The sequence below is a fragment of the Lithobates pipiens genome, unplaced genomic scaffold (genome assembly GCF_037356315.1).
Source record: "Lithobates pipiens isolate NorthernLeopardFrog02 unplaced genomic scaffold, aLitPip1_a1.2 Scaffold_28, whole genome shotgun sequence".
NCBI lineage: Eukaryota > Metazoa > Chordata > Amphibia > Anura > Ranidae > Lithobates > Lithobates pipiens.
Genome location: NW_027507789.1, coordinates 134,676,406 through 134,691,843, shown reverse-complemented (window position 1 = coordinate 134,691,843; position 15,438 = coordinate 134,676,406). Strand labels below are relative to the sequence as shown.

Below are 15,438 nucleotides of genomic sequence, written 5' to 3'. Positions count from 1 at the left end.
CTCAGCACCTGTGCTGAGGAAGTCGTTTGGTGGTGTTATCCCTCACCTCTCAGGCAGGGATAAAGCCCATCTGATCTAGATGGACTATATCCGGCATTTATTGGGTTAGTCTGTTGGCCAGTATCTTTGTAAAAAGCTTAAGGTCTACATTCAGAAGGGATATGGGTCTGTAGCTTCTGCATGCCACCGGGTCTTTACCTTCTTTAGGGATGAGGGAAATGTGTGCCCTCAGGGTATCTCTAGAAAAAAAGCCCCCCTTCCAGGGTTATGGGGTCGTCCAATTCTGCACTCATTTCAGCTGTCAGTTGGGGAATCTGGGATGATGTGATGTAATCCTCTATATAGTGTCCATTAAGGTTTTAAAGATTAAGAAATAACTGGTACAGATTCAAAACTAAAATGCATGCAACAGCAAAGGAGACCACTAAAATCTTCTAATACCCTGTTAATAGGGAGGCTATAATATTTATACCAAGAGTGGTCCTTTACAAGGTAGCAGAGACATGTCATACAAACTGAGCCCAGTCTGCTCCATACTGTCCTGCTAGCAGAGAAACATCCCACAAACTGAGTCAAGTCTGCGCCATACTGTCCTACTAGCAGAGAAAGGTCATACAAATTGAGCCCAGTCTGCTCCATAAGGTCCTGCTGTCACAAGGATTAACATGCTTCATTACGGTAACTTCTTTCACACGTGAACACTCACAGGCTTCTTAGAATCCTCAACCTCCCGTATACTGAGGTTCTCCAATGGTATTATCCCACGGGGCTCCTTGTCCTACAAAGAAAAGTTTAAGAGTCAATATCCAAACTCTGTAGAAATTAACATGAATCCAAAAAGGTAACCCTCTTAAATGTATAAATAAAAAGAGAAGTCACCAAAAATATAATAGAAAATACATTCATCAGCAATAACCTTATGACCACTCACCTAATATGGGAGGACTTATAATAATGTATTCATATTTTCCCACCAAAACAGTTCTAACTCATTGAGGCATGGACATTACCAGACCTCTGATGGTATTCTATGGTAGCTGACACCAAGCAGTCAGTAGCAGATACTTTAAGTCCTGTAAGTTTTAGGGTAGGATCTCTGTGGGTCAGACTTGTTCTTCTAGCATATCCCATAGATGCTCAATTAGAGAGAGATCTGGAGAATTTGTAGGCCAAGTCAACATCTCAAACTTGTGTGAGCCATTTTGCAGTGTGGCAAGGCGCTTTGTCCTGCTGAAATAAGCCAATGTGCCATCTCTTCCCCAGGTAAGTGACACACATGCACCAGGCCATCCATTTGATGTAAAAGAAAAACATGATTCATCAGACCAGCCGACCTCCTTCCATTGCGCCGAGGTCCAGTTCTGTTGTTCACGTGCGCATCATAGGTTTCTTTGGCTGCGGACTCTGTTAATTATGGGCACCCAGACCCATATATTTGCTGTCCAATATATCCCAACTATTTCAGATGCCATTGTAACAAGGTAATCAATTTTAATAACTTGTCAATGGTCATAAAGTTATGGCTTATTGGTGTACATCTCAAAAAAAAAAAAAAAAAAAAAAAAGTTTATATATAAAAGATGTAAAAGGCCAAAAACAGCCTGCATACATTTTAGAATGTGTTTTGCTATAGCTTTGTTTGAATTCTGGCACTGGAGAAGTTTGTGTGTGGAGGGGGTTCCAACTACCCTAAAACATCCCGTTAAAGTGGGTGTAAACCCTTCCATATGCCCAGTGCAGCGACTTGTCTGGTGCTACACATACATGAAACAAATTCTCCTAAATAAGTTACCCGCAGTCTTCACTTCTTTACTTTCAAAGTGCTGAATTATAAAGCTTGACTGAGAGTTCAGGAGAAAAAGGGGGCGGAGAGCTGAAGTTATACCCTGCAGAGCTCAGTAAGGAGAGGTCTGAGAGCTGATTGGAGGGGACATACTCCCCTCCACACAGGAACAGAGCTAAGGCTGTCAATCTGCCAGAGTTCAGCATCTACAAACCTACAGCTACTGACTCCTACTGCTTCCCAGTCTTGATATTCCTCCTTACGCGACTTGGGAAGAGGGTCCGAAGAACTGCTTAAAGTACCATTAAGAAGTGCTGGTTAGGTATGAGTAAATTTAGTTCTCTAAAGCAAGATTCAACCTGGAATTCGCAGATTCAGCAAAGCAGAAAATCTACAGTAAAAGATCTGTGCCTTGTCATATTCTAGTTTTTATATTATACAGAATTTAAATACACACATTCCTACATTTAAACATATGTATGGAGCAAATAGACTTCTAGGATTGCTCCGTGCCCACTGCAAAAGGGGATTTCAATAAAGAAATTAAACAAGAGAGTGTATGGTTTCCAAGATCACCAAAGTTCACTGGGTACTGGAAAGGTCTACATGCTTATGCAAACCCACAATACAAGTGTGCTTGTTATCTCACTGGTCCTGTGCATTTCCTTTCAGTAAAACCAAGCTCACTCCGTTTTATTCTTTTTTTTTTTTATTAAAAAAATAGCCATGAGGGATTTGGAGAATATCAGTGAACAGGTAAATATTGGAATGTAAACTTTTAAGTCTTTTAAAGCTGCCTATACTCCTTTAGTTCAGGCTGCCTTTTACCAAAGGAGCAGGTTCATCTTCACAGATCTGTCCACTCACATTTATGCTCAGTTAGTCAGATATACAGTATCTCGCAAAAGTGAGTACACCACTCATATTTTTGTAAGTATTTTGTTGTATATCTTTTCATGCGTCAACACTGAAGAAATTACACTTTGCTACAATGTAAAGTAGTGAGTGTACAGCTTGTATAACAGTGTACATTTGCTGTCCCCTCAAAACAACAACACACAGCCATTAATGTCTAAACCGCTGGCAACAAAAGTGAGTATACCCCTAAGTGAAAATGTCCAAATTTGGCCCAATTAGCCATTTTCCCTCTCTAGTGTCATATGGCTCGTTAGTGTTACAAGGTCTTAGGTGGGAATGGAGAGTAGGCTTTTTAAATTTGGTGTTACTGCTCTCACTCTCTCATACTGGTCACTGGAAGTTCAACATGGCACCTCATGACAAAGAGTTCTCTGAGGATCTTAAAAAAATAAATAAATAAATAAATAAATAAATAAATAAATAGTTGCTCTACATAAAGATGGCCTAGTCTACAAAAAAGAAGGGGGGGGGGGGGGGTGGAGGGTTGTCAACCTGTCAGTGCTCAGACCATATGCCGCACACTGCATCAAATTGGTCTCCATGGCCTGGGGTCTGATGAGACCAAGATAAACATATTTGGTTCAGATGGTGTCAAGCACATGGCGGCAACCAGGTGAGAAATACAAAGACAATTGTGTCTGGTCTACAGTCAAGCATAATGATGCGAGTGTCATGGTCTGGGGCTGCATGAGTGCTTCAGGCACTGGAGAGCTACAGTTCACTGAAGGAACCATGAATGCCAACATGTACTGTGACATACTGAAACAGAGCATGATCCCCTCCCTTCAGAGAATGAGCCGCAGGGCAGTATTCCAACAAGATAACAACCCCAAAACACACCCCCAAGATGACCACTGCTTTGCTAAAGTAGCTAAGGGCAAAGGTGATGGACTGGCCAAGCAGGTCTCCAGACCTAAACCCTATTAAGCATCTGTGAGGCAACCTCAAATGGAAGGTGGAGAAGCGCAAGGCCGTGATGTCGTCATGGAGGAGTGGAAGAGGATTCCAGTAACAACCTGTGAAGCTCAGGTGAACTTCATGCCCAGGAGGGTTAAGGCAGTGCTGGAAAATAATGGTGGCCACACAAAATATTGACACTTTGGACATTTTCACTTAGGGGTGTACTCACTTTTGTTGCCAGTGGTTTAGACATTAATGGCTGTGTGTGAGTTATTTTGATGGGACAGCAAATTTACACTGTTATACAAGCTGTACATTCACTACTTTACATGGTAGCAAAGTGTAATTTCTTCAGTGTTGTCACATGAAAAGAGAATAAAATATTTACAAAAATGTGAGGGGTGTACTCACTTTTGTGAGATACTGTAGGTACCTCAGGCAGTGCACACTGCCAGTAGCATGAGGATCCTTCTCACCCAAGTGTATAACTGCTTGGAGGAAAAATTTGCGGCACCCCTATACATTCAATTTTATTGAAAGAATGCCCGATACAAGCCTTCTATACTACCGTTGCATATGTACAATATTGAAATATATAGTCAGTCAGTTACGCTACCTCCTATTACTTAGTAGATGAAAAATCAATTAAAGATAAGATTATGTTGGTTTAGAATATACATGGGCTGAACTTTGCAAACACTTCCAATCTTGTTAAGCGACTAACTTACAGCCGGACTGAACATAAATGGTATGAAAGGAACACGCTAGGCCAAATAAAAAATATATATTGCTTTTTTTTTTTTTTGGAAGATGGCCTTAATGGCGGCAATTTATGTAGAGCTTGCAAATCTCCCTGCGTGAATAAGGTCTAAATGTGGACACATCACGCAGCTGCGGCTGCTGTCAGCCCGTCATTGCTCTGCACTGGCCGAGTGGCTGCAGCTATCTGCATCCACCTGTGAATCCAGCAGCAGGAATATGCTGGATTCTTGCCACAGCTGTGAGTTTAATCCCATGGAATTGTGGCCTAAGGCAGGCCTGACATGGGTCTATTAAATCATTTTCCTTTTTGAAAATCTTATCCAAGAATCTTTGTTTGAAATTTGCACCATTAGTGGGCTGCAGCAACAGTCGATTTTCATGCAGCCATCGAATTTGAGAACAATTTTCTAATCAATGATGGGAGATTTGTGCGAGAAATGTAAATCAAAAAAGAAATGTGCATGTACAAGTAAAGAAGACTCCCAGCCAAGAAAATTATTTTCTGTAGCAACAGGTGAAAGGAGGCGAGGTGAGGATTGAAGGCTTGGTTGGTAGAATTTTGAAAATCAATGGTGGCACCATCAGATTACAAAACGCACAAAATTTCTGATTTTCAAAAGAAAATTTAGAAATTCGACCATGTATGGACCAGCCTAATGCCCTGTACACCCGGTCGGAAAATGTGCGATCGGATCTCGTTGTCGGAAAATCCGACCGTGTGTGGGCTCCATCAGACTTTTTCCATCACACAAAGTTTGAGAACTGGATCTAAAATTTTCCGACAACAAAATCTGATAGTTTAAATTCAGATTGTGTGTAGACAATTCTGACTGACAAAGTGCCACGCATGCTCAGAATAAATTACGAGACGAAAGCTATTGGCTACTGCCCTCTTTATAGTCCCACTGTACGCGTTCTACGTCACCGCGTCCTGAACGATCGGATTTTCCGTCAACTTTGTGCGACCGTGTGTATGCAAAACACGTTTGGGCCAAAACCCGTCGGAAAAAAAATCAGACGGATTTTGTAGTCGGCATGTCCGACCGCGTGTACGCCCTGTAGCAGAAATATTCTGAAAAAATGTGAAACTTCAGTAAACAAAATGAGTCAGTGAACTCTTATGCCCTATAAGAGTTCACGGACTGATTTTGTTGTTTACTGTAGTTTCAAATTTTTTCTGATTATTTATGGTATTTTTAGGATAAACTTATAATTAAAAAAGGTATAATGGCCCCCTTTCAGAATTTTGCTTGAAGGTACAAATAAAACTGCATGAACCAAGATGTAATGGACAGGCATGCTGTGACTTGTACCGTATCAGTAAAATTCTAGTACGTGCCTAGAGCGTGTTTCCTATACATGAAACAAACTGAAAGCATCACTACTCTAATAGAAGTCCACTAAACCCGTATACTGAAAAAGTATTTTGAATACAGTACTTTTGAATACAGTATACTGCGATTCCATTTTCTGCGTAGGTAAATATTTGGAGTTGACAGCATAGTTTAATTTATGCTAAATGAAAAACCTGTTGTAAAGGAGTTCTGTTATTACTTGACATAAAATCAGACTATGTACAGTGACAGTTATGAAGTTTGAAGATTTGTGTGCATTTCTCAAAATGTTTTTTGATTTGACGCCTAACATAAAAGGTGCCGATGAATTTAAGCAGGCAGTTAGGAGGTGCAGGTATGACCCGATCATGCCTGGTCACTGCAAACATGAAAGCTTATCTTGGGCAAGTGTTTATGTCCACGATCGGGGTAACAAATCAAATGACGAAGCTTCTAGCAAGTGTGCCTACTGTGAATGATGGTAGAAATAATATCTATTGGCCCAGGTTTTCTAATCCAATCATGTAATTGCTGCTTCTTAAAGCAGCAACTTTTTGATTCTTACGATGTTACATTATGTTGTAACTTGCGGTTTTTCCAAGTTTTTCTTATGTATATAAAAGTACCTGAAGGATTTCTTTACTTCAAGTGGATCTCTACGGGTGTCTGTGGACATCAAAGCCAGTAGTGACTTGGACATGCTCCCATTGTCTTTAAGATACAATTTGAAATTCTGGCCATGTTAAAGCCCATCTACATACAGTTGCTTTACTGGTGACAACTTTTCACTTAGGACCCTAGCTCTCTCGTTATTTTACGGATTTCTATTATACATTTGCTGTTAATAAGTCTTGTTCAAATTTTAGGTCCATCCATATATAGGGATAAAAACACATTCAAAAACTTCTCTCACCGTTGTGTACTCAAAATAGTACAGACAGTTGTCAGTCAGAATGAACCATCGCCTTTTCCAAGTTTTAACACGACCTCCTGAAAAAGGCAAAAAAGAGAGGAGTAAATGGCAGAAGACCTCAAAATGTGAAAAACCCAGTAATAAAAAAAAAATAAAAAATAAAAAAAACACACAACATGCAGCATAGGTTATGCAGATAATAAGAAAGGTGTCATGCAAATAGCTGCCATACTAAAGCAAAAGAAATTGTCACCCTTAAAAAGAAGATCAAATGTGGTTTCTTGCATTCTATTAATATTCCCTAGCACAAATAAGCCTAGCCAGGGATATGCAAATACATGTTTTGCCCGTTAAGAGCCAGTAGTCAACCCTTCATGCAGCGGTTGGCTCTGAATCTCAGCTCTCGGTGACAGATGGGGTCCTCAAATGAGGGGGGTCATTGAACGTTGGTGTCATTGGGAGGCATAGTGCCCCATCATTGGTGTCATTGCAAGGAATTGTTGTGCCCCTTCATTGGTACCAGTGGGGGGGGGGGGGGGGGGGAATTGGTATCATGGGGGGAATTGTGCCCCATTGTTGGTATCAGTGGAATAAAATATTGCCCCAAGGGCTGGATAAAAGCAAGCAAAGGGCCACATCTGGCCCCCAGTTTGGAGACCACTGTTCTAGAGTTCAAGATAGGAGTAAAACAAATTGCCCCTACTCCATACTCCTATTACTTGAGCTTTCTGCGGCCTTTGACACTGTTGACCATCCACTTCTTCTCAATAAACAGTTCCCTTGGCCTCCAAGATTCTGCTTTATTCTGGTTCTACTCCTACCTATCTCAGTGCTGCTTCAGTGTTGCCTACAACTCTGTCTCCTCCTTTCCATTTTCTCTTTCTGTAGGGGTCCCCCAAGGCTCTGTTCTTGGACCCCTTCTCCTCTCTATCTACATTTCCTCCCTTGGTCACCCTCAACAGCTTCAATTATTGTCTCTATGCTGATGACACCCAAATCAGTCTACTCACCTCACTCCTTCAGTCTCCTCTCGCATTACTAAATTACTGACATATCAGCATGGATGTTCCACCACTTCATTAAACGAAATCTCTCAAACAGAGCGGATATTATTCGCTCCTGTCCTTGCCCCCTCTAAAACGTATCCATCAAAATCAATAAGGTAACCATCAATCCCTCCCCTGACACCAGGGTACCAGATGTAATCCTAGATTCGGATCTGTCCATTCAGCCCAAAATCCAATCGTTGTCAAACGCTTGTAGATTTCACATCTAACATCTCTAAAATTCAATCCTTTTTAACTAATGAAACCACCAAGCTACTCATTCACTATTGCAACTCTCTTCTCATAGGGCCTACCTCTCCATAGGCTATCCCCTCTTCAGTCCATCAAACATGCTGCTGCCAGACTCCTCTACCTTACCAACCGCTCAGTGTCTGTCACCCCTCTCCGCCAATCCCTACACTGGTGTCTGATCGCCCATCAAATTAAGTTCAAAATAGTAACTACAACATACAAAAGCCATTCACAACTCTGCCCCATCTACATCACCAACCTGGTCTCCAAATATCACCCAAACTGTCTTCTCTGCTCCTCTCAAGCTCCCGTCTCCTCCTCCCATCCTCTGGAATTCTCTACCTCAATCTGTCCAGCTATCTCCTACTCTGGCTGCCTTCAGGCGATCCCTGAAAACTCACCTTTTCAGGGAAGCCTAATAATCCTAATAATAATGCTCAGTGGCAAAGGAGGAGTGTGCTCTTTGAAGAACGGCTTCCAGAATGCATTAAAAAATTCCCTGTCTGTAAGTTGTGCTGTCAGTCACCATATCATGACTAGGATGGACACAACATTTCACAATGTGTCATTCACTGGACTGCACAATGGCTTGTTTTTTTCTATTGCAAGGAGAGGTGGCAACCATAACATTAGTAACCTCTCATTTTAAGAAAATCTGCATACTTTAACAGATGTTTGTCAGAAGAGGTTTACTGTATACCGAGTGACTCATGGGGACAGGCTTGACAGCAAATTCTCGTATATGGACTATGCTGAAAAACAGTAATTAAAACTAATAGCAATGTTTGTATGCCTAGCAACATAATATGTACAGTACACCGGTGATATAATGGCTGTATAATGTAATAACATAGGCCTGCTTCTTAGCAGTGATTACCGCTTACGCAAATCTAATTAGGGATTTCTCTTTAATGTCCTTGTATATGATCATAGGCTTTTAAAACCTAATAGTAGCATGTATGGCTAGGTTCATGAATAAGAGAAGAGCAATTGTATAGGTCAGCAAGACCCCCATTCTTCTAATGTATATGGAAGAAAGAGGGAAAGAGCAGCAGCCGCCATCAGCAAGAAGAACAAAGAAGAGAAAAGCAGCAGTTTGTCATTAGCACCCACACATAGCAAACATAGATAGTACATACCTCCTGCAAGGCGCATGAAATGGACATCCCAAATGTAGAAAACATACAATTAAAGAAGAAAAGGGCATTTTAAATAAATGAACATTATACAACAGAACCCATAATTGTTTCAGTAAATATCTGATCACTGTGCTATAGTTTGTGATTACACCAATTCTGTATAATAACAGCTGCAAGGTGGGGTCACAAGCACAAAAATGCTCCTCTGAGATTGGTACATGGTAACAGTATGACTAAAGTTGTGCGTTTCACCCATGTGACCGTTTTTATCCTGTTTAACTCTTCACTTCATATTCCTCTAGCTTGTCTCCAGCAATGATACGATGCAATTAAAATCTGGGCACAAAAAGGGGGACCGCAGAAAGACAAAAATGTAATTCAACAACCACTGGGGTGGAGTCACTAAAGGCAACAAAATAACTAACACACATAAAAACAGCACATGATTGGATGATGGAAGTCAGCAGAGCATCTACTCATTTACTAAGCTCTGAAGCAAATTCCCCTGCGAAGTGCAACTACACTTGCAAAGTGAACAGCCCATTTGCCTTTAGTAGATCAACCCCATTATGTGTCACAATGACCATCACCTTCAATTTGATGTGGCCTCATCTCCCACCCTCCACTACACAAATCAAACTTATTTTTATTTTTTTTATTTATTTTTTTAAACTAAAGAAAGCTATACAGATCACTCGCCTAGGTGAATGATGTGTACTTTGCCCACTGTACCTCCTGGGACATGTGCATCAACTATGCCAGGAGGCATAGTCCTTCAGTGAGAAAAGGAGCAGGGGGCCGGAATTAGTGGCTCGTCATTGGGAGAGCCAGCAGCTTCCTAATGAAATCACACAAAAATGGCAGTGCAGGACCAACCAGGAGCAGAAGAGACAGCAGGACAACTCTGGATCTACTAGGCAAGTGAGTATCTTAACTGTGCAGGACCCTGCGACCAGGTAAGTAGGGGTTAAAAAGAAAATGGAGGGGGTGCGAATATCAGCTTTAAGGAGAGTCAATGGGAGTTGAAAATAACTATGAATTGGTTAAGGATCATTAAAAGCTTAAATCCAAGCTCAGTAACTCTACCAGGATTAGAACAGTAGGACATTCCTTTGCCTCAAAAGCCCCCCTGTCATGCAGGTTTTCTCCTACGCCTTGCAAATCTGCTTGTTTAAAATGCCGTAATTAGTATAGTACATCTGAGTGGCCTGCAGTACCTCCAGGCCACTCAGATGTACTGGCTATAGGTTTCATAGACCCCAGCACTTAGGTTGCGGGTCCATCAGACCTGCATTGCCTACATCAGGGCGAACTGGAAGTACAGCAGAAGTAGAGAGAGTCAACATGCTGGTGTTGCTTTTGAGGCAAAAGATTGTTTAACAAATTTAGGCCTCATGTACATTGCTGCTGCTAAATGGATGTTTAGAAGCAGTTGGGTGTTTTTTTCCCCAACTGCTCCTGAACTCTCCTCTATGTTATCTTATCAGTACATGTACACAGGGTCATTTAAATTGGTTTCTAGACACTTGAGTTTAGAGGCTTTTTTGGAATGCAAAAAAAAAAAAAAAAAGGCATTTCAAGCGCCAAACGCTTCTAAACACTTCATTTACAGGCGTTTTTAAATTTTTTTTTTTTTTTAAATAGCCAAAAATGATAAAAAGTTATTAAAAAAATAAATAAAAAAACAGTTAATGCAAATGCGGCAAAATGGATGTGGGTTACCATCTGTGAAGTTCAATCGTTCAGGAGAGGTTGTAAAAATGTCCCGTGTACATGAAGCCTTACCCTGGTAATGTTGTACCAGAAGAAGTTTTTTTTTTTTAAGCTTTATGTATACAGGATGTTTTTACAACCTCTCCTGAATGATTTAAATGGACAGGTAGTAACCCACGTTTAAAAAAATAATAAAAATTTATATTATATATATATATATATATATATATATATATATATATATATATATATATATATATATATATATATATATATATATATATATATATATATATATATATATATATATATTTTTTTTTTTTTTTTTTTTAAATAGCCAAAAATGATAAAAACGCCTGTAAACGAAACGTGGCTAAACACGAGTTACCACATTTGGCACTTAATATGCCTCTAAACTAAGCTTCTGAACCCATTTTTTGTGTTCCAAAAAAAGCCTCTAAACTCAGCTGCCTAGAAATGACTGTAAACGACCCAGTGTACATGTACTGATAAGATAACAGAGAAGGGTTCAGGAGCAGTTGGAAAAAAAAAAAAAAATGCCCAACTGCTTCTAAACATCCGTTTACCAGCAGCAGTGTACATGAGGCCTAAGATAAGTGACTCAGGTTATAGTGTAGTGAAATGAGCCTCTGGTAATCTATTAAAAAAAAAAATAATAATCTGTGGTTCATTTAGAGGACAGTAGTAAGATACTGCTAGGATAGAGATTTTTCATCCTTGGTTAACATGCTCTTCAAATTGTAGTATATAAGCATTCTGTGTTGAAAAGTCAGTCATGTCCATTAGTGCTTTATCTGTACATGCGCTTTATCCTGGCACCATACAGCGTTAAACACTGTCTCTGGGCCTTCTTTGTTTAGCTACAATTTTTTTCTGTGTCTGCCAGTAAAGCAACAACTTATTTATAAAGGAGGCCCAAGACCATGACCAAGTAAAGTAAATTCTTCCTTATTTCAAAAGACAAGATCAGCATGTTTTTTTTCCAATAACTTGTAAAAAGGGGGCATTTTAGCTCTAGGTCCCATCCAAAATGGGGTGAAAGGAGCTCTTCCAATGAAGTTGGCAGGGACCTCTACATGGAAAATATATACAGTTGTACAATTTTATTTTGTGCAACACTGACTGAATCTAAAATCTGAAACTAAAAAGTGTTATGTCCCTTTTTTCTTACTAAAAAGTAAGAATGGGGTGACTATTTGGTCCCAACAACACTCATTAGTCATTTTATTTAGGAACAAAAAGTACAGGTTATCCCTAAAAATCACTTAATTCGGTAGACAATTTTACAAAAAAAAAAAAAAAAAAAACAACAACACAAAACACACACACACACACACAAAAAAAACTCACCAAGCTTCAGCAGCCAACCCTCACGGTCGGGGTTGAAAAAAGTGTGTGTAAGGTCATTTCCATCATCCTCCGGAATCTTAAATGGCTCGTTCTTTATACTGTCATACAGATTCTGAGGAAAAAGTAGATGGTGAGACCACAAAGCAAGGTCGTTGATACCACCAAAAACCTGACTAGAGAAAAAGGGGTAAAGAATAGTAAAATATGTGGGCTAGCAGAAAAGATAGGGAGCAGTGTCTGGATGAGCTGGCATATATCTCTAGTCTGCCTCTGAAAAGGACTAATAATTACTAGGCGATATACCGACTATAACAAAAGGTGTGTTTTAAAAAACTAAGAAGGGAATAAAAGTAAAGTAACCAAATTCAACTGCTTTTGCCAAAAGCCTAGTACAGTGTATATATGACCACATGTGCACCTACCCTTAGCAGGTCCTCAGGCAGGTCACCTCCATCATTGATGCCACGGTTCATGGATATGAAACGATCTGTAGGTGGTTTGTCCTTGACATTAGGATTGTGCAGGCTGGTGTTCAGCATGATAATGGCAAAAGACAATACATAGCAGGTATCTATAAAGGAGGGGGAAATGGGTGAATTGTGTTGATAATAAAATGTAGTAAAATAGAGTAGCAGAAGGGCCAAATTACTTTTACTTGGGAAATGCTAACCTCTTGTGCTGGTCATACAAAAGCAAATACAAATTTAAATTCATAGACATTGTGGTCACATGACCTCTGCTGTATGGGAAGACTGGAGCAATCCAAAGTCCTATCTTGTCCTGCAGCAGAAATCATACGACCAAATGCATAATCTTTTTGGTCATTTTAAGTTGACAGGTCAACAGTATTTTTGCACTCATCCAACAGATATACCAAAAGGCTTTCAAATCACAAATTTAACAGATGAAAAAGGAAGCAGATAACAGAAGAAGTTCATTGTTAGGGTTTACAAAGCAAAGATACTCAAATCCTCAAGAAGTTTATTTACCCCAACAAGGCTATCAATAACCTAAATCTTAAATGCAGTCTGTAGAATGTCTCCCTTGTGCTGCTGTCTCCTCCATTGGCTTAAACCCCTTCCATCAACCACCCCCCCCCCCCCCCCCCATTTAATAGATCCCTAGGCTTTGAGCTCAGCTATAAAAAAAATAAAAAATAAAAAAAAAAAGCGTAATGAACCTGTTGATTGAAAGACGCCTGGATTACACTGGCAGTACCGCTGAGCAAATGCTTCCATCATACGATCAATCTTTTGAGCCTCCCCTGGCAATCGGAAGCTCCAAAGGAACTGGCTGTGGAGACAAAAAAAAAAAACAAACAAACAAAAAAACAGTTATAGTGAGTATGAACAATATGACAGATATTTCCCCTTCTAAATTTGTATTCATGACCCAAACTTACCGAAGTGCCTGCACTAAGTTAAGGTCTGTAAATTCATGAAGTTCCACAAAGGCATGAAGTATGCGAATGTTAAAATCGTCTCTGCAGAAGATAACATGTGGTTAGCAATGATTTGCTGATTGATAGTTACCTACTACTGGATTGCTGGCATTATTCTACAATCTCTAAATACCTCATATTAAAACAACCAACAATGATGATTACTTTATATTAGGTGACAAGTTCCAAAACTCTTCAATCCCATTTACTTCTATCCAGTCTGTTGAGGTGTCTTATATTACACAATAACATGTTGCATAAAAGTAGCCTATTTGTTTAAAGGAGCTGCTCCAACACTTAAAAAATTTACATGCACCCAATATTTATGACAACGTACCACAGCACATGGTAATGTGTGGCAAATGTATTAGAGGCGACTTTCTTTAGCACATCAAAAATGAATGGCAGCACAATGCATGGACATATTTGCTGGTGTCTTTTTTCATGAAATATGTTCTTTTGAACAAAATGATTTATGAACTGAAAACATTTTTTTTTTCCCCTTTCTAAAAAAAAAAAAAAAAAAAAAAAAAAAAAATAAACACTTTACAAGATACAAATTGTTACATTAAACCTTAATTTTATTTTTCCACATAGAGGATTGGACACTGGCAAATAAAACAAAGTTGTAGGCCATCACAGAGTATAACCCCAACCATGTGCCCCAGTTTTGTTGCAAAGCAGTACCAAGAGTAGGATCATAACCACAGCAAGGTCCCATAATAGACACCCCCCGAGGTGAATGCTGCAAGGAAAGCAACTTTGTGGGCAAGGGTAGAGATAGATATGTTTCTAAGGAAGGCTTCCTAAGCATACAGAAACAGATTCAGATCCCAGAAAGTCACAGGGGATTGGACATGAAAAAGCTCTTATGCAAAAACTGAGCTTCTGGGCTGAGAAGTTTGAACTCAAGACCCAGATGTCTGAAGCTTCTGCTGGGAAAGGTACACTCTGGTCTAAGATGTGGTTAGCACCAGAACCAGATTCTCCAAGCCAGGAGTCAGTGTCAACAAAGATTTGGAGACCGTTCAGGACCCTCCTGAACTTCTGTTGTCTGAAAGAGCCCACACCGATAATGCCCTTAACGTGCATGACCATAGTAAAAACCTTCAGCCAAGAGGGCAGAGGACTCAGCTACACCAGACTGTAGAGACTCTGATAGTATAAGACAATATGACTGCAAAAACTGGCATCTTCAGAAGCCAGTTTAAAAGCAATCCCCCCCGACTATCCCTTGGAAGATTAGATTTAGACATGTTACTTGTGCAAAGTGCCACTCAAGTTTTCTTGAAACTCTGAAAGCTGGTAGCAGGTGAGGGTCTGTGACCAAAGGTTTGAATGGTTAAAAGGTGACTAAAGCCAGTGTAGGTGGGTGATGGGAAGATCACATTTTCCCGTAGCACTTTACAAGATAAGCAGCAGAGGGGTGTTTAGCCAGCACTGTAGGGCAGGAAAGAGCATGTGCTGCTCGCAACATTCCACCCAGTAGATGTGGTCAGTGCTCAGTCCCTCATAAATAACCCCTTCCATAGGAATAATGGTTCAAGTGACCAAAGAAAATGGTGGAGCTCAGCCCAAGCAGTTTACCTACTAAGTGGATGGCAACTTCACAATTGTCAGCGGCTTTGGATCTGGAAAATGCTCTGCAGTTACCTTAACCAGAACCAAGTCTGGAAAGCACCCCACATAGAACCCATTGCCCAAAAATCACTTCCAGGATAATCACGCAATGTTCAGTCATATAGGGTCCAGGTGCTCATGAAAAAGGCTGAGGATGAAAGCCAGATTGTTGCCTATTGGAGGGGAAACCTCCAGCAGAGTTGTACGGCAGAGTCTCGTTTAAAGAAAAATTAAAAAAAAAAAAAA

At 40.1% G+C, this 15,438-nt stretch overlaps 1 protein-coding gene across 1 annotated transcript in view; it reads right to left on the bottom strand.

Annotated features, from left to right (window-relative positions):
- LOC143935606 (cytohesin-1) overlaps positions 1–15,438 on the bottom strand; it is a 75,734-nt gene that overhangs the window by 13,450 nt on the left and 46,846 nt on the right. The window contains exons 6-11 of the mRNA XM_077459594.1: positions 13,534–13,614; positions 13,312–13,424; positions 12,554–12,702; positions 12,131–12,243; positions 6,611–6,689; positions 707–778 (exon numbers count right to left, since the gene is read on the bottom strand). Of these exons, the coding sequence (XP_077315720.1) occupies positions 707–778; positions 6,611–6,689; positions 12,131–12,243; positions 12,554–12,702; positions 13,312–13,424; positions 13,534–13,614 (607 nt within the window). The remainder of the gene's footprint in view (positions 1–706; positions 779–6,610; positions 6,690–12,130; positions 12,244–12,553; positions 12,703–13,311; positions 13,425–13,533; positions 13,615–15,438) is intronic.